The 23,554-nt window shown below is 33.0% G+C and overlaps 2 protein-coding genes across 2 annotated transcripts; one reads left to right on the top strand and one right to left on the bottom strand.

The window, feature by feature from the left end:
• Positions 1-10,096: 10,096 nt before the first annotated feature.
• Positions 10,097-16,896, bottom strand: LOC129877530 (uncharacterized). Its single transcript, XM_055953047.1, has 6 exons — positions 16,633-16,896; positions 16,464-16,514; positions 15,134-15,185; positions 14,919-14,977; positions 14,712-14,757; positions 10,097-10,517 (listed from the first exon to the last, which is right to left on the bottom strand). Exons 1-6 carry the CDS (start codon positions 16,756-16,758, stop codon positions 10,375-10,377), a joined length of 477 nt encoding a protein of 158 aa, XP_055809022.1. The 5' UTR covers positions 16,759-16,896; the 3' UTR covers positions 10,097-10,374.
• Positions 16,897-19,753: 2,857 nt separating this feature from the next.
• LOC129876187 (60S ribosomal protein L21-2) lies at positions 19,754-22,205 on the top strand. The gene is made up of 2 exons (XM_055951543.1): positions 19,754-20,072; positions 21,760-22,205. The coding sequence occupies exons 1-2, from the start codon at positions 19,836-19,838 to the stop codon at positions 22,015-22,017; spliced, it is 495 nt and encodes a 164-aa protein (XP_055807518.1). The 5' UTR covers positions 19,754-19,835; the 3' UTR covers positions 22,018-22,205.
• Positions 22,206-23,554: the final 1,349 nt, after the last annotated feature.

Below are 23,554 nucleotides of genomic sequence, written 5' to 3'. Positions count from 1 at the left end.
AAGAAACATTTTAAACAGAGGGTCCATTATATACCTACTAGCTAGGGTTTGCAATAAAAAAATATCGGGATAATCCATGTTGTTATAAAGAAATTTGACAGTAAGTTGGAACAAGTTTAGGGGTACTCATGTTTTTTCTGTTTTTTGTTATCATCATAGATGTGATAGTTTACTGAAACAAAAGAGATATTTAATGTCAATAGATTTTTCTTTTAGCGGCAGTATTTATTGTTACGAAAATATTTAGCGATAATAAGTTAATGTCATTGCATCCAGAGTCGCTAAAGTCTTTAGCGATATTATATAGAGTGTTAGTTATAAATACTCATAATTATTATTGCCGCTAAATATAATATAGCAACAATTATATTATTGTCGTAAATTTTTTATTTGTTATAGTGGTTGTTTTTAATTGTAGAAGTGTCATCTAATTTCATCACCTGACACAGTACTAATTGAGGAATATACTTAAGCACAAAATTAGCTAAAAAAATATACATGTTTAAGGAATTAACAACCAATTAAATTGTTGACTGAAACAGGTTCAGAGTTCAAATTTTAATCTAATTAATTGCTCTCCAACTTCAAATTAATAACTAGGAGTTATGACTCAGTAGAATCGAAAAATCAAAGCAAATCAACTAAAAACCTCAATTTAGTTTGGTTTGGTTCAAATCGACTTAATATTGAATTTATTATATCTTTACAGTTATGAGTTCACACTTACTATTTATTCATTTTCGTAGATTTTTACACATAAATTTATGTTTTGTATTAAAAGTACTGAATTCAGATGAACCCGATAACGATGCTCCACCTCCCCCTTCACCTCTGCTCCCAACTTATTTTAAACTAGAAACAAGAGGAAACATGAAATGCATGTACAAAAGATGATAAACACTTGAAAAGGGAAAGTGCAAAGCAAAACTATGAAGACAACAAAAGTGGAATTTTATTAAGTTTCAAAGAGTGTCCCATGCTAAAGTGTCAGTGCAGTCTAATGTCAATTGGTTTTTTCATATCTTACAATTTTGCCACAAATAGTTATGTACCATTGTTGTTATCTTAACTTTCATCATCTTTTGACACATCCAACTTGGTAGAGGATAAGGAAACCCCCACCCACGGAAGCAACGATTAGAAGTTTCGAGTTCGAATTTTAGAAATAAAAAATTATATATTTATGTTCATTTATTATATTCATAATGGTATATCTATAGGCTGTATAAGCTTTTATATGATATTCAATTGCATTTCTATATGATATTCAATTGCATTTCCTCACCATCCTTTTCAGGGCTGCCCCTATAGAGACCTGACCTTATATGACAGATAATACTGTCTGGCAACTGAGTGTCTTACAAAGTTAACAAGATAGCAATACTTTGTTTAAATCCTGGTCGATTGCGGAGCCACGATTTTTGTGAAGGGATTCAATATATAAAGAAGTAGGTAGAAAAATGAAGCAAAACGGGTTAGGAAGAAAAAGATTAATTTTAACCCGCTAAATTTAACTTGTGTTGTCATGTTGCGTTTAACATTTCTTCTTGCGTTTAACTTGCTTCATTGAGTCTTCTTAAAATTTTATGTGACTTTTTTCTTTTGTAGTGTTCTATTTTATTTTAATTTTTAAAAAAAATAATTAAATTAGTGTTTATACAATCATATGTTACTTTGAAAATTATCGAGATTCTTTAAATATGTGTAGGGATTGAGTTATTATATTATAATGCATATTAAAAAGATAAATAAATGGTATCACAGATTTTTAGTTCATTTATTCAATTTATAAGGTTTGACATTCATAAAAAAAAAAAGCAATGAATAAATCAAATAAGTTTAGTTTATATCTCTATGGAAAAAAATATCATGAATATTCAAGCCTTTTAACTTTCTTCATTGGATTAAATTTAATTTTTAAAAATATTTTTTCTATCTCAATTTCATGTTTAAGAACAATTCATATATTTTTAAAGAGTTTCTTTGAATTAGTAAATAAAAAAGAGAGTTACGTAAAAATAAAATGAACAATAGAAATAAGAATTAGAGTATATGGCTTAGGTTCAGGAGGGATCTCTAACATCAAGCCAAGTCCAAAGAATTTCTATCGGCTAAGTTTTTCGATGAGTCAGTATAAGGGTCAATTTCAAACTACCATAACTTTTACAATATTAAGATTTAGGTAACCCATAACCTATCAAATTAAAGATCTTTGAGTCTTATTTCCAATGCCATAAATATTGTACTTTTTGGAGTTTGGAATCAAAAGTTATGACCATTTTACTATATACTATCACTGTAGGGATTTCAGGCCTGGCGCTGGAGTGGCGCCCGGCGCCACTATAGCGCCCGAAACTAGCTGAAGTAGTTTGTCCTTTGGCACGGCACGCCACTATAGTGCCTGCATGATTTTGAATCCATTTTTCAAATTTTTTCTTGATAAAGGACGTTCCGAACTTTTCCCCATCTATTCCAAGTATAACCCTAGCCATTTTGGGACATAATAATCAGTTCTTCATAATACCCAAAGAGGGTTTTCTCCTCATCTTAGGCATAGAAGACTTGGAGAGAAGAAATTTGAGAGAAGAAGAGTTGGGTTTCAAGTCATTCCTTCAAGTCTTGATTTTCGGTGAGATGATCTTCATTCCATGTATGTAAGGCTACTCACAACGTTGGATTGATTTCATCCACGTGCCCTACATTTTCATTGATTCGAGTTGAGTTGAGTTTTGAGGTTTCATGAGTTGAGTTCTTGAGTCATCTATAATATCTATTGAGTTTTTGTATATAAATTCATATGTATTAATAATGTTCTTGAGTTGAGTTTTGTTGAGAGTATGGATTCATGTATTCATTTACATGAACCCAAGATGATATTTCATTTTTGTCATAATTTGTCTTAAGGTTGAGATTGATGGTTTTCATGTATAAATAAAAATATTATTTTCAAAGTGAGATGATGCATATTTTAATGAGTTTGATGAAATTGAATATAGAGTTAAATGAGGATTTTGGAGCAAGATGTTTGATGATGATGTAAATGATGTTTATTTTTAAAAAGGTAATTTTGATGATGATATCTTGAAATGAAGTGGATTGGAGTCTAATGTGACTACATGATATAATTTGCATAATTCGATTTGATTGCAGTCTTATGAGGATTAAGTATACATGATTATTTAGAAGGAATTTTAAAAATGATTTGTGAACGTTTTGCATAAATTATTTATGCATTATTTTGAGCTTAAAGAATAATTATTTTTATCTTTGATTTAGAAAGAGTTTGAGCATGAGTTGAGTTTGAAGAGTCTCTTAATTATTATTTTGAGCATGAGTATTTTGAATATAAATGAGTTGAGCATTTTTACATTAAAACATCTATTTTGAGTTGAGTTGAAGAGTGAAAATTATGTTTTAAATACAATTAATATTTACTGCATGATTGAGTTGAAGGCATGTATTAAATGAAAACATTAATGATTGTTGACTTGGAGTCCTGATGAGTCATGAATGAGTCTTGAAAGGATTGCCTAATTGAATAAAGTGATGATTGAAATTGATTGAGTTTTGAAAGAAGGTCCAATGAGTCCAGATTGATTAAGTTTTGAAAAGATTCCAATGAGACTAAATGAGTTGATTTGAACTTAGTCCAAAAGAGACAAAATAAGTATTTTGAGTATTTTACTCACCTGATAGATATGAGCAAATTGAGTCTTGGGAGAAGTATTGAGCACCGAATTGGGTATGATTATAGTCCATACTTGAATTCTATGAACTACGATCCAACGTAGGAAGGAGTTGGATCGTTAAAGTCAGATGTTTCTTTATTTCATTGTCCTAAAATGATAGAACTTGATTGATGGATGGATCCATGATTGGTTGATTCAATCATACCCTGGCAAAGTATGGATGGACGTGGAAACAACGTCGGCTTGTTGTACATCACTGGCTCATTGGTGATGATTGTCGATTAGAGAAACTCCCAAATTGAGTGGATTGTGTATGATATGATTGGTTTGATTGAGATTGTAAATGATTGAGTTGATTTGTAAAACATTTTTAAATTCTATATCACGTGTTTATTGAGTTGAGTCCTTTGACTTTATTCGTTGAGTATATGATTGGATTGGATGGTATGTGATTGGATTAAATTGGATTGTATATGATTGGATTGAACCAGATTGTATATGATTGGATTAGGTCGAATTGTATATGATTGGATTGAATCAGATTATATATGATTGGATTTGATCAGATTATATATGATTGGATTAGATCAAATTGTAAATGATTGGATTGAATTGGATTGTACATAATTGGATTGAATTGGATTGTACATAATTGGATTGGATGGTATGTGATTGAATTGTATACGATTGGATTGGATTGGATTGTATATGATTGGATTGTATCGAATTGTAAATGATTGTATTGAATTGGATTGTACATGATTGGATTGGATTGTATATGACTGGTCTCTGTCTAAACTGTATTCTTACTTTAGACTTATGACACCTTGATTGAGTCTCTCTTATCTTTTTGACTTGAGATATTTAAACCGATATTATCCTATCTTGACACATGTTTAATTCTGCCATATTACATACTCGTACATTCCACGTACTGATGTCCATTTGGACTCATCGTTTCATTATGTAGAGACAGGTTTAAGAAATCATCAATAGGAGCACCGTTAAGGATCTGTTCACACTCAACTTATTGGTGAGTCCTCCCCTACATTCGAAGGATACCACTATTGTTATTCTTACGTTGAGTTTAGTCTTTTCATTTTGATTTGAGGTAGCTATGAATCTGTCATTGGCACTAATTAGATAGTAGTGATAGAGGCTTTATAGACTAGATAGTGATGAGTCGAATGAGTATTTTAATTTCTTGAATTGTTCTTGTCAGACTATTTAATGACATAGATTGGAGCTTAATTTGTTAGCCCATGGCCTTTCTTCTTTGAACTAGATTGTTGATTGGAATTGCCCACCTAATTATCTCTTTATTTTAAGTCTTCCGCTGATTGAATGAATGAACGGATGTGTGATCAGGCCAAATGGTTCGCTTAGGAGCCAGTAATGGTTTCTGAGTGTCGTCCACGTCTAGGATACCCTCCTGGAGCGTGACAAATAAATAGTTTGGGTCGTGGGTCTAACTTGGATAAATATTTTGGGTTGGGTCCAAATTGTGTAGTTTTCCCAAAATAATAAGGAAAACTTACATAGATATGTTATATTAAGAAAATATTTATCATCTATAGCAATAACATTTTTTTCCATTGGATACTTATAATATAATTTTAATACATATTACAGAGAATAATTTATAAATCACATATAATACGAATTTTATTCATGGATAATAAATACATTTGTCACACACTTTAATACACTTATGATACATTGTGTTAATTTCTTACCAAATAAGCATAATATATTTTAAAACACTTACAATACATTTATATTGCATGCATAATTCACTATTAATACATAACAGATTTATCTTAGTATTGCTATAAATGGTAACAAATAAAAAGTATCGCTAAAATCAGTAATTATTTATTAAAAAGTACTCACTCAAGTAATTTAGCTTTTCTACAATTGGATTTCCAAAGGAAAAAGAGGGAGGAAAGAGTTGTTGCGCGGAATCAAATCCAGGATGTTGGGGCGATTCTTGAACCCCCTTAACCACTGAGCTAGGCTCTTTGTTTGTGTTAAGAGGGATCATTTTAATATATATATGCATAAAAACATAATTTAATCTTATATAATACAATGTAATTTTTCGATGAAGGAGTTCAAGTGAACTCTTGACCTCCATGTAGATTCGCCCCTGACCCTGTCCATAAGTTTTGATTACTTCTACTTCAATAAACGATGACTGAAAAATAATTTCAATATTCTTTGAACTATTGTCAAAATATTCAATGTGTTCTCAGCTAACTTCATTAAGAGTCTCAGACAAGAAAATTTAAGACTTTAGCCTCAAACAGACTCACAGATTATTGGAATAATAATTCAAAGTTGGAGTAGAAATCTTAAGTTGTTTAGCATTTATTATTTTGGGTATTTATTTTTAATTAATGTGTAGTTAGAATTTATTTATCGTAGCTTATATAATAATAGACCTTTTAGTCCTAGTTTAATTTGGTTCTTACTATTATAAATAGAGATGTTGCTAGTTATTTTCAATATACAGAAAAGAAAGAAATATATAAAAATAGAGAAAAAGAGAGAACTTGAAGTAAAATTCAAGAACTTTTGAGTTTATGAATAAAATATTTTCCTTTAGAGGCGGATTTTAGATTTAAAGTGTATGAATTCCTACAACCACTTCAAGTTAATAATACATTAATAACTGAGTTTATGGTCAAATATTAATAGATATTTACTAGATTTGTTATTATAGATGAGAGTATTGACAAAAGCTATTATATTCACGTGAGCCCACTATATCCTCCCCTAAACACATTATATAGTTATCGTAATGTTCTGGGGGAGGGTCCTTTCTTACCAGAATCTTGATCATGTAGGATCTTTAAAGCTATGAGTGCACGTCTATTATTTGTTAATTTTCGTAGATTTTTACACGAAATTTATGCTCTGTATCGAAAGTACTTAGTTCTGATACATCCGCCTCTGCTCTCAACTATCTCAGAGGTTCAAAAGTGAATACAGAAAAATGGTGGGACATTACAAATTAGAAACAAGAAGAAACATGAAATGCATGTACAAAAGATGATAAAGACTTAAACATAGAGAGTATATTATTAGGACCACAAAACAAAACTATGTACAGAAAATTAAACCAGTGGAATTTCAGAGAACTTCAAGAGTGTCCTGTGCTAAAGTGTCAGTGTAGTTAAGTGTCCATAGTTTTTTTCACTTTATACAATTTAGCCATAAATAGTTATGTACCATTGTTGTTTCTTAATTCTTATAAGGTAAATAATAATAATAATGTTTTGTTGCATAGGACCAAGTAATACATTATGGATAACTCAAATTTGTCTTTCAATGGATCTTTGTCCAATCAGCTCATAACAAAATGTCATACCAGTCTTAAGACTGACACAACCAATTTGGTTGACAAAAAGGAAACCCTAGCGACAAAGCACTACCTCTCCTGAAAGTGAAGACGAAGGAACTTTAATTAGAGATATCAGGTTCCAGCCTTAAGAATGGAATCGCTATAGGATTCTCCGACGTGATCGGGTGGAAAAAAAAAAAGACAAAGAACCGCCAGGTAGTTGAGGACAGACCTAAAGAGGAACCCTAAGTTGATCACCCTACCAGCTGAGGAACTATGAGGCGAGGGAGGATGAGCGAGAATCGGTCGAACAGCTGAACATCTTAAATGATCCAGTCATAGTCCATTCATTAAGATTGAAAATGACGATAATCAAATTGGTTTTTCTTTTTCTTTTTTAAGACTTCGTTTGGGTGTAATCGATTTCATGTTTAAGAGAGTCCAGTCCATGCACATGCACAGATAATTTTCAGGTTAAGCTTTTCACATAACTTAAAGATTATATATATATATATATATATATATATATATATGCATAATAGGTATACCTACTACTTTTTGTGCCTATGCCTCATGTTTAAGTAATTTGTTCTCAGTGCATGATCTATAGGCTGTATAGGCTTTTATATGATATTAAATTACTTTTTCTAACCATATTTTTCAGGGCGGGCCCCCTATAATTAACTGACCTTATATGACAGGTAATACTGTCAGGCAACTGAGTGGCTTACAAGCAGATGCCAATCTCAGTATTAGCAATAGTTGTTTAACCCTGGCCATAAGTTTGATTAGTCCTACTTCAATAAAAGATTGACTGAAATATGTTTTATATTCAGTTGCGGATTCAGAATTTGAAGTTTATGAATTTTTACAATAATTTCAAGTAAATAATACAATAATAATTGAGTTCACAATTAAATATTTATAAATATTTTTTAATAGATTTGAATGTCTAGGGCTATGGACAAAAACTATTGAATTCCTGTAAACTCGACCTTCTCGATCAGCCCTAAACACACATTGAGCCCGTTTGGATGGGCTTAAAAAAGTAACTTTTATGTATGAAGTATTTTTAGAATTTTAAAATGCTGAAAGTTATTTTTATATATAAGCAGTTGAGTGTTTGGATAAAGTGCTTAAATGAGGAAAATTATGTGAATTTTAGGGTTAAAAGAATAAAAAAGTAGTTTGGGAATTTAGTTAAAATATAAGAGATATAAAAGTAATTTTCATGGTCAAAGAAAATGACTTTAAGCACTTAGAAAAAAAAGTTAGGAATCTTAACTTTTCATTTTTGACTGACTTTAAGAACTTTCTGGCTTAAAGTTAGCATTAGGCAAATACGTCCAAAAGCTAAAAAATGACTTTAAATTGGTTTTGACCAATTTAAAGTCAATCCAAACGGGCTCTATATAGGAAACACAACGCCCTTGGAGAAGGGGCCGTCAAAATTCATTTAACTTTCTACCTCCCTATAACTAGACGTGGATGTAGCCTTTGCACAATAGGTTCAAACGAGACCATATTAGACGTGAAAGACCATTAAAAATTCAACAAATTTTAAATTTCAAACTCATAGTCCCAAAGGTAAAATGAATTTTGTGCTAAGAACCTTAAAAATTGAATCCATCAAATTCAAAAGGAAAAAGCCTCAGCCCCTTGTGCCGCCCGTTATGACTAAAACAGTAAAATGGCACGTAAGAAGAAGTATCCCCTTAACTGCAAGATTATGTTGTAGATAAAGCTATGTGCATTGTTGGTGAAATTACAGAAATTACAAAATTATAATTAAAAAATAAAATGAAGAAAATAAAATCACTTCACACTGAGGCACGGATATCTCGTTCTTTTTAAGAAGATTTAAGTCCACTGCAGCAAATCTTTTCACCAATCCAGTAGTAGTTTTCTTGATTTGTTCCGTCCAGAAATACAACAACCTAATCACAAATTATAACTCAACAAACTCTGGACAAAAGTTGAATTCAAAGCTCCACAAAAAGAACATCTCCCTTCAACTAATAAGAACTCTCTGTTTCATTAACTTTTATGCACTCTCTATTTTCTTGTATTCCAAATCAAAGAAAGATCATCACTATATAGGTGAGGAAGTCTTCATTGTAATAAATAGGAATATAATGGGAAAATAAATAAAGAAGATAAATGGCCTAGAGGTTATATAAGTTACCAGGTATAATGGTGAAATAAAGAATGATATAACGGAGTTGAATTGCAGCAACGGTATTGCTCACCAACGGCAGCAACTAAATTAAATGCAGTACTCTTTAACTCCAAAATAAGTAAATTAATATACTAAATATTAATATTAAAATGCTAAAAGACCAACATGCATCACCAAATAGGTTGTATCAAAGAGCAATTCTCAAATGCATCCAATGGTGGATCCAGGATTTCGTTAAAGAGATTCAGAAAAAAAAAATGTAATGTTTAAGATTTAAACTTGGAACCTTAAGGTTAGTTTCGAATCCCTCAACCACTAAGTCAACCTCTAATCTTATATTCAAGAAGTTCAAAATTAATATATAAACATAAAAATTCTTTTAAAATACCCTATATATACAATATAATTTTTTCCGAGGGAGTTCACCATTACCTCTAGGTCCGCCCTGAATGCATTGTCAAATATGTCATGGGAAATGGCCACCCTTTTTATGAGGAGGGAAGCAAGAGTGAGCATGGATAGACCAAAATTTCTACGAGACTAAGCCCCTGCCACATAAAGTTGGAGAGCTGCAACCTTACGTTCAGTGGCGGATTCAGAATTTTTCACTAAGAGAATTCAAAAAATAAAAATGTAGTGCTTAGAATTTGAACAATACAATGATTGCAGAAATAGATTATGGTACATTCAGATCTTAGAAGCAATGAGTAGTGCAATAAGGTCAACGTAGAACATGAATTTTAAACATGAATCAGAGTACTCAAATAATAACTAGAAGAAAGGGCTCTTTAATCGCAATTAGCTTCCTTTAACACCGATGAGGATGCAATAATCAAAAATCAATGACGAGGCATTTTGTTTTAAAACAAAGCACTTAGATACAACGTCCAATAACTTTGCCATTTTGGCTATTTACCACTATTCAGCATCAAATATTCCTTTAGCAGTTAAAAACTGAAGCACAAGTGTTTTCTTCCAAGTTCAAACATTCCTAGGCACAAACTCCCCTATTATTACAAAATAAAAACTATATATTTTATCAAAAAAGATGTACACCAAAGCATAGAACATCTTTAGAATTAACAATTGCTCCAGCTATATATAATTCATTGCAAAATATGAAGTAACGTTTGGCTCTGATTTTGTGCACCTCGAATCAATCAGCTGAGCCTTTTACGTTGAACACCAGAAGTATGGGCCTCCTCTATACGTCTGGTAAGCAATGATACTCCATAATGTGATGCACTTGAAGCAGCGTAATATGAAGTCATCGTTAGTTGAGTAAACCTTGGAAGTACATATCCTGTAATGCAAAATTACCCATAAATCTGGTCATTTACACATTAAAAATTACTTCAATAAATAAGATAAAAGTATGGGAAAAGATCTTTGATTATAGTCATTAAAGTACTTTCCACTGAATGTAAAATGAACGGCTACTTTATTTTCATTTAACTGGCACGTTCCCATGAACCAACAACATTTAAATTACTGTATATATAATACAGAGCCCACGTTATCGCTGTATGAATTTCAGTGAAGATATACTTCTTTGAGACAAGTAGGGGAAAGAGGATCGGCTGGTCTGCCTTTTCAATCAATCTCCAGCCGTTCAGTGTCGAGCACATCTAAGCGAAAAATAGAAAAAAAGTGCCCGCCCTAAGCAAGATCCGTTCAGCATACCAATTCACACATCTTCCGCAAAGTACTAGCACCAGCCCTATGAGCTAACTTGTCCCCTGGATACAATATATTGTCCGGGAAAGGTTCAAATATGCTTCTTACTGTGCGAAATTGAGCAGATTTGCCCTCCTTCAATACTTTTATTCACTTATGCCCTTAGCATCAAATACTTGGTCCAAATACGCCCTTATTTTAAATTGTTCTCCCACTTAACCTAATTACGAGATTAATTATTCAATTCGCACTTATTTCACTTCTCGTCGCTTTGAGACATAAAAAACAGAGACATGCGCTTTGCTTTGCTTCACCGCTCGGTTCCAACAACACTGACACGTGGGACAAAATATGTCAAGATTGGTGCTACTTGACTAATTAATCTTTAATTAGGTTAAGCGGGGAACCGTTTAAAATAAGGATGTATAAGTGAACTAAAATACTAACAGACGGAATATCTGCTCAGTTTCGCATAGTACAAGGGTATATTTGGACCTTTTCCGTATATTGTTTTAACTTGGTGCCAATAAAATGTAGGACAAAGCGATGACCAAAAAATTGAGTCCAGTAAACATCAGAAATGTCTACAATTCCCCAAATTTAAATGTTTTTGAATCTTCGGATTTTTTATTGTTCCTGGCATGGCACTACTGTTAACTGATCAAGTTTCGTCTTCAAGTGCTCAACACTTCTTATCGTGTCAAGAAGACGCACATATCTTGAAGAAGACAATTAATGTTGGCGTAACAGAAAGCTTGCTCAAAAATGATCTGAAACTAACAAGTTTGAAGATATGGCATAGATTCAACAAAAAACGGGTACCAAAACATATGCAATTTTCTTAGAAGAAAAAAAGGTGTACCTAAACTGTAGAAGACAAATGTTATGCACTAGTCCACTTTTGACATTTAGCTCTAGGGAAGGAAATGGTGCTTCAATTTATTATGTGCATAGATCATAGTTTTTGTGGTTACCTAGTTCACATGAGTTTGAGAACGAACTTGTCAACCACATGACCACAGAACTTACAGGTATGATGTAGCTTTTTCTTCTCTCCAAGAATTATTTCCAGTTGGAACTTACAGGTATGATGTAGCTTTTTCTTCTCTCCAAGAATTATTTCCAGTTGAGGCTTGTCTACTTTTCCATTAAGTATCCTACTTTTACTTAAAGGGTATCAAGGTAACCATGTTGAAAAAGGCACAACAGTGTATGTAATAGGAAGTTTTGAATTCCCATAGGAAGGTAACCAAATATATGTTACTTCCACTATCCAATGCACGGCTTTAACATGGCCACCTAAAATATTAATTTCCATCATGATTTTTTAGTATGTACATTTCTAAGAAAACTATCATATTAGGGGAAAACCTTAATGTAATTTTGATTAATCAAATGAATAATTGGCACAAAGTTCATTAAAGAATTGATAATTCCAACCGTAAGCAGTCAAACAATTTTACATCAAATGGGAGGTGGATTATTATATTCAAATAGAAGTGGTCTTAAACTATACTTGAAGTTAACTTGAATATCTATTGAGCGTAAGAGCAGGTACATGTGACCTTTTAATCCAAAGATATGGTAGAAAAAAAACATACAGAAAAAGCTTCTCATTTGGAGAATTCAACTTGAGACAACCCATTACAAAAGTAAGACATTAATTTGGAACAAAAGGTGTCATTACTACTTCATTTATCATTCAAAACTCTTGTTTATTTTTGTCATACTAAAAATTTCTTTCACATAAAACTAAGAATACACTCAAATGATTGTACTTGCCAAATTTTCAGGTAGAAGCTCCTTAACAGAGTTAGTAGATGAATTTATAAAATGGGAGGACATGAATCAGAACCATTAAGGGATCTTGTTTTCATTTTCATCGACGATTCAGCATAAATCATACTTTGACTGTTAAGAATTTATCCAACTATATCTAAATGGAACTTCTAATATTGTTCTCCTACTCTCCTCTTACTTATCACGTCCACTTAAGTATTTTGACTGTTAGTTAGTTTGTCTGCTTACTTTTTCCTTCATAATCCACAAACTTCACTGATAGTAGCTTGTGAGTTAGTGGGAAGGGCCAATCAAAAGAAATAGGCAAAGTGTTCAAATCCCTTTGCTTGTTCCAATTTGAAACCTGGATCATTTTACCTATCTTAAATCTCACAGGAAAAACCTACCAAAGACATATCATAGGCAGCCTTCTCATTACAAAAACTTATCTAAGAAACATACAAGATTCCTAATACAAAGCAACTGTTGAAGGCAAAAGTAAATGAGTATTGTCAAAGTTATGAATAAGGATAACTAACCAGAATGGTCTTGGAACTTGGAAGAAGATACGGATAACTAAAGCTCCAATCGAAGTTATGTGTTTTGGGTGGCTGGTAATCAGAGAAGATTGTTTGACTCAAGACAATCTATTGAGAAAGAGCATACATTTAGTCAGTAGATGTTCTTTTGAGTAGGGAAGAAACTGAATCCAACCACCACCTTTTTCAACGTTGAGCTGCCACCTCACAGGTATGGTAGATGCTTATCAACTTTTTAGGTGTGAAATCGGTAACGCCAAGAACAACTGCTAAACTTTTCTGAGCTGGAACAGGAGGGAACTAATTTAGAACTTAAAGAAGATACGGAACAACATTCCAGTCAGCATATGGTGGTGTATTTGGAAAGAAAGATATCGAAGATGTTTTGACAGTCAAAAAGGTTCTTTAATGAAAATTAGATATAATTGTATTTTGTTGTTAACTATTTGGTGTGAGCTGGAACGGGTAATGATGCTGAAACGCTGTTCACAGTTCAAAAAACCTTTTGTATAGGCAATCTGGGTACATCTTCTCTTTTCACTTCCTTAGTGCTGGTTTAGACATCAATCATTACAACAACATACACAGTGAAGCCCCACAAAGTGGGGTCTAGGAAGGGTAGAGTGTACGCAGAACTTGCCTCAACCTCAAGGTAGAGAGGTTGTTTCGTATATACCTTATCTCTACCACAAAGTGAGGATTAGACATCAGTCATTCAATAAAATAAAATGCACCCTGCTGAGCGCACATTACATTGGGACTACAATTACCTTATTTGGTCAATTAAGTTACTCCTTTAAAATATGATAGGTCAACATTAGAGAGGTTATTTCTGATATACGTGATAGTTAACTTCTCACTTGATGGAACATGAAATACAAGACCTTTAGAGAACTGGTGATCTCTCTAACCAAAAAATATGTTATGTCCATCAAAGAAGTAACTGGAGTAAGGTTGAACAGGAGCGAAAGCAGTTTTTTGTCAAGTTTAAAGAATCAAAGTGATTCTACTTTATGTTTAGCAAGAAACAGATCAAGGTGTGTCTTCTTCACTACAGCATTATTTTAGCATTTATTATAAATTCTGATTCCTTACAAGATACAGTTGAGCAATGTTCATTTAACAAGTACATAAGCACGGCATGAAAATATCACCAACCATTATATACTTATGTAAAATGGTAGATTATACATTCGTTTTTCCTAAATTACTCAAAACACTGATGGGATAAAGTGATATCCAATTATATTAAGATAGAGAAAGAAAACTAAAACAGGGATGCCCAATCTATATCATGGCAAGTAATGATTGACATTAACCTTCAATTTACCAACTTTTAAGCATTAGTGCATAGGGAAGTATTGTTGCTGAGGGTTACTTATCAAAACAAAAACAAAAAAATTAAATTTGCTGAGTGTCATGGAAACTTTATCATCATAGAATAACACGCGCTAAATTGAAAGAATGAAGATTAGAATGAAATTAGAACTTCACAGAATTACCTCCAAATGCTGCACTAGCTGCAGAGAACATGAGTAGTGGAGGAAGCTGCAAGACAAAACAATGGGAAGGATAAAGTTTTAGATAACACATCAATTTTACTCAACTATACATATATTTGAGTAAAATACAAAAATCAAGAATACAATGAATAGGATGGAGAGAGAAAGAGAAGAACTAAAGAACAGAAAAATGGATTAAGTGCCTACCCCTACAACAAATGGAAGCCACTTTGGACCCTTCACGTGTCTCTGGACGAAAGGAATTCCTGAAAAGTACTAGCATTAAGACATCAGCAATGAATTCATATGATAAAAGAGAGGGAAGTATTTAGTTTAAGATTCCAACCACGATTTACTATAAGGAGAGGAATAAAATAAAGATAACAACGATAAGCACAGAAGAAATAATTAAATAATCATGCCTGTATTGAGTCCATGAATTGCACTGAGCAGTCCACCAATTCCAGAGCCAGCCTACAGAAAGGTAAAGAATATTACTTTAACTACCGGGTAACAGCTCTTCATATCATGATTGTGCTATAACTCTGTTCAAAATGGGTTTATTAGTCTTGTCCAACTGGTTATAAAAATTATGATTAGTAAAACGAGGGTAAAATATTTCGGCTTTAGGTAAAGGATAGTCTTTCAGATTTTCAGGTGGAAGACATTCAAAAATGGAACTCTTTTAGGGGGGTACAGTAGAAACTTTCCTTTGCATTGAACTCCACTAAGCTCAATTCCAAATTACTATGAAACAAATCCTTGAAGTTTTGGATGTACACAAAACATTCATATAACATTAAGAGCTCTTTGGCATCAACCACTTTCGGCATTAACATAGTGTGATATTGTCCGCTTTGGGACAAGATTGCACAATTTCCCAAAAGGCCGGCCTCACGCCATTAAGAGTATCCCCATGCTTTTTTCCATGAGCATGGTTTTGGGCTAGGTTACCAACCTCAAGAGGAGGATTCAACACCTTATAAGTAGCTTACTTTTCTTTTTAGCTACCAATATGGACTTTGTTTACGCACACCCAACAATTTCCCCATTAACTAAGTTCCACATGATCCATAACCATTCATGCGCTAATTTGGAGCCAGGCCCTACACCATCATTACATCATCTGCCTACTCATCTCACAGTCATTAGGTTAAACAGCCGAAAGATACACTTAACTAAGTTCCCCCATTCACTAAGTTCCACATGATCCATTACCATTCATGGGCTAATTTGGAGTCGGGGCCCTACACCATCACTACATCATCTCCCTATTCATATCGCAGTCGCTGGGTTAAACAGCCGAAAGATACACTTAGCATGTGTGATATTGTCTGCTTTGGGACAAGCCTGTACAGTTTCCCCAAAGGTCCTCACCAGTAAGAGTAACCAACACTTATCAGTAGCTTACTTTTCTTTTCAACTACCAATGTGGGACTTTATTCACAGAACACCATTTAATCCTAAGATTTTTCAACTTTAAGCCAAGACCATAAGATTTTTCCAAAAGGTCTCACACTATTTAAGAGTATCCACCAGCTTATAAGTAGCTTAACTTTGATCCAAGACCATATGATTTTTCCAAAAGGTCTAACACAATTAAGAGTATCACCAGCTTATAAGTAGCTTACTTTTCTTTTCAACTACCAACGTGGTAGTTTTTTCACAAACACAACACCATTCAATCTTAAAATTTGTGACTACTTAGGTACATTTTAATCATAACAAAAGCTTTGGCAATAGCATACTAACCACCGCCGTGAAATCATGCAGAACAGGAGTAATCACCCATTCTCCACTTTTCTGCACACAAATCAAACAGAAATAGCTCAAATTACTAGCTAGGCATTTCATCAAGCATGTAATAGGCAAGATGTGTACAATTACAAATACATTAAAACAAGTAGAATTTGGTACGTACTGAAGTGGAGTTCAAGAGCGAAAGGCATCGAGGGCATCTAGCAGATCCAAGGCCAGGTTTGATTGTAGGATCATGATGGAGATTCCCTCTCTTCAGCTTTTCTTCGTATACCTCTCGTGTTCCCATGTTAATTCAGGAAGAAGCAAAAAGAGAACCTTTCTGCTCATGTGTAGAACTACGATATAAGATGAATTGAGATTGGGCCTGTAATGGATGTTGGACGAGAGTTTTGAGCGTTATGGCCCAAAAGTTGAAAAATAAAGCGAAACTTACACACATCTCACTAGTTTATGATCTAATTATTTAGAAATAATTTATTACGAATTTTATCAGATTTATGTGTGTCTAAATACGTCCATATACATGTATCTCGGGATACATGGGGTCAAAATTTGATGTATCTAAGTGGATTTGCATGTATTTGGAATACATAGACAAATCTTGCTCTCATCTTGCTCGCCACTTTCTTATGTATCTGGTATTCAAAGTACATGTGAATCACACCAGATACATACAAATATATGTATCTAGTGTGATTCGCGTATATCTAAGATACTTGACTATCTCGCTCATCTCTCTTCCTATTTTAGTTTATTTAATAGCAAAAATATATGTATCTAGGTGTATATTTCTCAATATATGGTAAAAAAAATTAATTAATGGTTATATACTTAATTATTTGAAAGTATATGTAGAATTAGTATATATGGTCCACAAATAAAATAAGAGAAAACAACACAAAAACACATTGTTATTGGTGCTAATTATATTCTGAAACAATAGCTTTTTTAATTAATATTTTATGCAGAAAAAATTATTTCGGCTACATGTATCTTAGATACGTATATTTGTTCCGTCAAAAACAAGCGTGACTCACGTGTATCTGGAATATGTTAACTCTCTCGCCCGCCTCTCTCCCCTTTCACTCGCCTCTTTCTTTATGTATCTGTATTACAGAATGTATCTAAGTCTTACAAATTTTATATATCTGTTTATTCAATATCAATTTTATTCTGTGTATTCGATATCAATTTGGCATCAAGCCCAACAGGCTCCTTCTTAATGAAACTCGTGATTAGTTTGGTGTGAACAATTTATTTATGCAAAATGCAATTTTTCCATAAGGTAATCATTTATAATAATGTAGTGAGAAAATCATAAATGTAAGGCATGGTAGTATGAGCTTCACATTTCACAATAGTGCACTGATCTATGTAACTCAGAAATTGACTAAAGTTTCATCTATTCAGTGATAATAACTCAATACTATAATGTTATTAGGCTTACCTTCCGGGGAGAAAAGCCTGTTGCTGCCAGTAAATATTGGGCTTTCAGTTCTGTTATGTTTAGGATTCAACTGTGTCTTTAGGCCCAAATACAATTTTCAAATTTATTGTTAGGAAAGAAACATGAAAAAATTACTTAATTACACAAATTAATATTTTTAAGATCATGACGATACACAGTTGAAATGAAGAAAACTTTATTTTAACGGTAAGTTGAGGTATATTTTTGTTGTTAGTGTAGTTTCTCCATTGTATACTTTTCTATTCATTGTTATGCTGTATTTATTGTTTCTTAATCTAAAACTTGGGTTTGAGGCGCTTGAGGAGAGGGTTTTTCGAAAATAATCTATCTACATCCTTTAGGTAGTGGTAATGTCTGTGTATATTCTACCATCCCCAAAACCCATTTAATAAGATTCCACTGGGTATGTTATTGTTGTTTCCGTAAAATACAAGGAAACAACACATAGCACACTACTCTTGGTGCTAATTACATGTTGAAACAATAGCTTTTTTTAATTACATCTTCTACAAATATTTTTATTTTCGGATACATGTATCTCAAATACGCGTGATCAAATTAGGTATAATTTATTTTAAAAACACTATATTCAAGTGTGATTCGTGTGTATCTGGGATACATTAACTCTCTCGCTCACCTCTCACCCCTTGCGCTCGCATTTCTCTTTACGTATATGTATTACAAAATGTATTTGAATTTTACAAATTTTATGTATTTGTATATCAAGTATTAATTTCATTCAATGTATCCGATATTAATTTTATCAACACATCCGATATCATATATTTAGTATATTTATGCATAGATACGTATATATAGTATCAACTATACATGTATCTAATATCTAAATATGCATCAGAAACAAACAAGCTGGGGTCAGTCTTCCACGATTTTTGTTTCAACTAAAAAACTATTTCTACTTTTGAAAAAGTTTTGTTCTGCTTCGGTAACTCATTTTTTTTTGGCTGAGTTATGTCGGAGTTTGGGTCGTAGCAATACATTTCAGTGACGATGTTGTTTGAATCCAACTGGAGATAGAACGAGAGAGAGATCTGTTGACATGATCATATTCCTACCTAAAATTGAATAAGCACAAAGTCATGCGCATTAGAGTTTATAGTTAGGGTGAAACTTGAAATCCAGGGTGGCAAAATCAAACTCAATCTGCCCAATTCAATCCGACCCGTTTATGTTTGGGTTAGTTATTAACCTGCTCATTCATTAGCTCAATTCATTTCAACTCATAAAAATTTTGATTGATATGTAAGCCGAATTGACTCATGAGAAATCTTGTTAAAATATTTATAAAAAACTTTTTTTTTCAATTTGATATGTTATATATAGTCATAATAAAGGAAAAAATAATTATATTATGTGCTAATATAGTTTAAAAGAACAAATAAAATAATTAATCTTAGTAAAAATTAGATTAGATTAGGTTAGGTCTTGACAGGTTATATAACTCATTACCTTACCCATTTTGTCCCAACCCATTTTGACCCAAACTAATTTGGCTTGGGTTGGATCTTGACCCAATTATTATCTTAATCCATTATCACCTGTCCAAATTTGACCCAACGCGCTCAATTCCCACCCCTATTGAAATCATGACACTTCGATAGAGTTTGTAAGTTATCCTGTCGGTTTATCATAACTTGCACAACTTAAAAGGGTCATTTATGCACAAATGTCTATATTAGTTCAATCTGATAAAGCCCAAATTGTCCTTCTCAGTCCATTTTGCTAAAAGCCCATATTTTCCAAGCCCATTCCCAATCTAAAACCCTAGAAGCTCTATACATATATACAAAGAGCTCTTCATTTATCTTCTGCTAGGGTTTCAGTTGCTCTCTCTCTCTTTTCACAAGCAATTACAGCGAGAGCAGAGGAAGAAAATGCCGGCAGGTCATGGTTTGAGGTCTCGAACGAGAGATTCATTCTCTCGCGCCTTCAGGAAGAAAGGTACCATCCCACTTTCAACCTATTTGAGGATTTTCAAAATCGGAGACTATGTTGATATCAAGGTGAATGGTGCTGTGCATAAGGGAATGCCTCACAAGTTCTACCATGGACGCACTGGTCGTATTTGGAATGTTACCAAACGTGCCGTTGGTGTTGAAGTCAACAAGCAGGTCCTTCATCTCTCTCACTAACACACACAAAAAAAAAACTCTATTTTTGAGCCTTTTTGTATGGTTATATCGTGGTGCTGTAGCTTAGTTCTGTTTAGCTTTTGTTGATTGGATTTATTTGGCTTAGATAGTTGTAATTAGTTTCTGTGAAGAGATCTAGCATCTGCTCATCTCTCCTTGTTCGTGAATGTCTGCTTAGTATTTGTTGATTGGATTTATAGGTTGAGTTAGTAGTGATTGATTTGATATGTTGATTTGATTCATTATTTTATATTGTTATTGCTAGTTTCTGTAAAAAGATATGGTATCTTCTCATTTTGCCTTAGCTTGTTCCTTGTTGTGAATGTGTGCTCTTTCTGCTTTATAACGGCTGATTAGTTCCTTGTAGTGAATGTCTGCTTAATATTTGTTGATTAGATTCATAGGTTGAGATAGTTATTGCTAGTTTTTGTAGAGGTGTATGATAACTTCTCATTTACCCTTTGCTCGTTGTTCGTTGTAGTGAAATTGTGTTCTAACTTTCTGTTTAGTAGTTGCTGATTGGATTCGTCGGTTTAGATAGTAATGTATAATTCATGTAAAGAAATCTGCTGTACTCTCATTTTGCTGTTGCTGATTCATGTTCTGGGAAGCTGTATTTTTTTATGTAACAAGCTATGTCAATCCGTTAGCATATATGTTTGTTTGTGTAATGCAATAGCTGCAGTGCCAGAGCTAGGAATTTATATATGGCAATTCAAAGAAAATACCTGAGTGTGACACATAGGTTCAACCCTCTGGCCTGAAGTAATGTTTGCATTCCCTTTGTTGTGAGACTAGAATCTATCCTTATGTTGATCTGTACAATTTTTTTTGATCTAATAGTGTGTGAACCCCTTGCTTCTCTCTGTTGCCTAGCCACACGTTCTATCTTTTGGCTGGGGTTTGGTCCATGACTAACCTCTCTGGGAACTGTTTTGTGCTCCCATCCTATCACTTACAGTATATGAAAACTGCTTTGTGCTCCCCAACCCTTCCCCTGCAGTATGTGAAAAGCTCTTTAGGCATGTCCAGTTTTGTGATTTAGTCTCATCAAAAGCTGAAAAGAAATGAATGTACACAAAATGAATCAAACTCGGGTCTTTTCCTGTGAAGGAAATACTTGAAAAGAAAAGTTTGATGTTGTAGATATTTGTCATGAATTAATGGAGTAGTAAGAGTTTTGTAGGGGAATTTTCAGTTACTAAGTTGAATGTAGCTCAATGTACCTTAGTGAGAATGGATATTGGCTTAAAGTAAGCCTCAATGTATGTTTGAACATCAATGGGATGCCATTTGGGAATTTGGGGAATGAATATTTCTCAATAAGTCGTTATTTTATTGCATCATTCAATGTTGATTTCATATGTGGTTTATACAACTTCCTGCATAGATGAGATTAAAGACATTGAATTTCAACTTTATTGGGCTTTCTCCTTATTCTTTCTTCCTGTTCCAATGATATTTGACCATTTTTAGAATAAAAAACTGCATCTCAATGACATGTTTTGTTATTTCTTCAAAACACTGCTGTTATTCCCCATCCTTGATGTGATAAGTTTGTTGCTGAGTGTCCATTTTAGTATATTTTCTTTCATTGTTCCTTTGGTTCTCATAAACGGTTGTGCTGTATGTCAATCTGACTCCTCTTTTTTGTTCTGTTTCTCAGGTTCGCAACAAGATCTTGAGAAAGAGGATCCATGTGAGGATTGAGCATGTTCAGCAGTCTCGATGCACTGAAGAAGTCAGAGAAAGGATTAAGAAGAATGATCAAGTAAAGGCCGATGCTAAGGCTAGAGGAGAAGTCATCAGCACAAAAAGGCAACCACTAGGACCCAAACCAGGGTTCATGGTTGAAGGTGCTACTCTGGAGACAGTTACCCCCATTCCATATGATGTGGTCAATGATTTGAAGGGAGGTTATTGATCTTAGTCTGTTTCTGAGGTGTTGTTTTTTTTTCTATTTCTTTTCTGAAATTGAAAGACGGAATTAGTTTTGTTGGTGTCAGCTCCAGACATTGCTTGTTAGTTAAATTTTGTTTACATTGCCATTAGAGGCCTTTGTTGAACTTTTGCTACAAAAGTGAATTGAAGTATGTCCATCTATTATCTAAATTCCTTGCATTTAAGATAGTTTTTAAATCATAAGCAATCTGATTATGGTTATTTTTTTGGAGAAATGTATGCTAAGTTAGCTACTAGTTTAGTGGTATATGAAGTGGGTTGAGAGTGATGAGGTTTTATATTCAAACTTTGTTGGTCAAGGGGCAATATCAATTGTCGGGGCTTTAATTGTATGGTCTCTTATGAAAGTATTAATGGACGACTTCTTAGCACCTCGTATATTTTTGGATTTGTTGAAATATCTAAAAAAAATTGTATGATACTTCAAAATTTAAAAGGAAAATCGACGATTAGTTTGAGTTGGTATTTTTTCCATCACAATTATTGTGAGAATTACATCTAAAATAGTTCATGTGGGACAACTTGTGACCACCCATACTTGTCCTTGTTAACAATATTGAGATTGATTCATGAATTATAAATGTAGATAAACATTGCTATTAAATTGTTAATTGAACCATATTTGATAATCAATATCAAGAAAAGTTAAGATTTCAATTGAACCCGTCCTTATAATGCTAGACTAGAGTGAGCAGATTGAGCAATGTCCACTACATTTGTTGGTGGTTAATTAAATACTTATAGTACTACGATTTCAATATGTTGTGTAGATTCCACCCTATATTAAGCATGTTGATGAACACGAGTTGTCTCAACCAGATTGTTTTGGTTTTCCAAAATGTTTTGTGTTACAAGTATTCCAAATGTTCCTTCTGAAAAAAGCCATTAGGATTTTGTTTTTTTAGTTGCCATAGGCATGTTATCCATATGTCATGCTTGCCAAAATTTAGTCTTGGCTCCATTTCTTATATGTATTTTTGCCTTTTTTGTTTTTCTATGATGTGTTTGTATTCGTGACGGAACTTTAACTAGTTCAAATTCACGTCTGTAGGGTCTATTTAAAAAAGTGTTTTTTATCAATTTTTTCTTCATATTCAAGACTCAAATCCGAAACATCTGATTAAGAATAAAAAAAATATTCATCCATTACAACACTCGATGGACGTATATTTTAGTCCTATATTGTTAAGCTATTAAGCATAAATTCTATAATAAGTAATTATTAATATGAAATATATGTGAAAAATGCACGCATTCGAGTGCTCATGTAAATATGGACGAGTTTTAAAATTTTCAATGAATCAAGCAAACTAAATGATTCAAGTAATCCGATTGATTTCAAAAATTATTTGGACAATCGTAAAAAGGATTGGGTAAAAATCAAATCGAAAAAAATGTTTTTGGTTTGTTGCTATTGGGTTAACGGTTATTTAATGGTTTTATAAAAAATAATTATTGGATTATCGATTTTGGTTTTATAATATTGGGTTATTGGATAA

The sequence above is a fragment of the Solanum dulcamara genome, chromosome 12 (genome assembly GCF_947179165.1).
Source record: "Solanum dulcamara chromosome 12, daSolDulc1.2, whole genome shotgun sequence".
Taxonomy (NCBI): Eukaryota; Viridiplantae; Streptophyta; class Magnoliopsida; order Solanales; family Solanaceae; genus Solanum; species Solanum dulcamara.
This window is presented reverse-complemented; position numbering and strand designations above follow the sequence as displayed.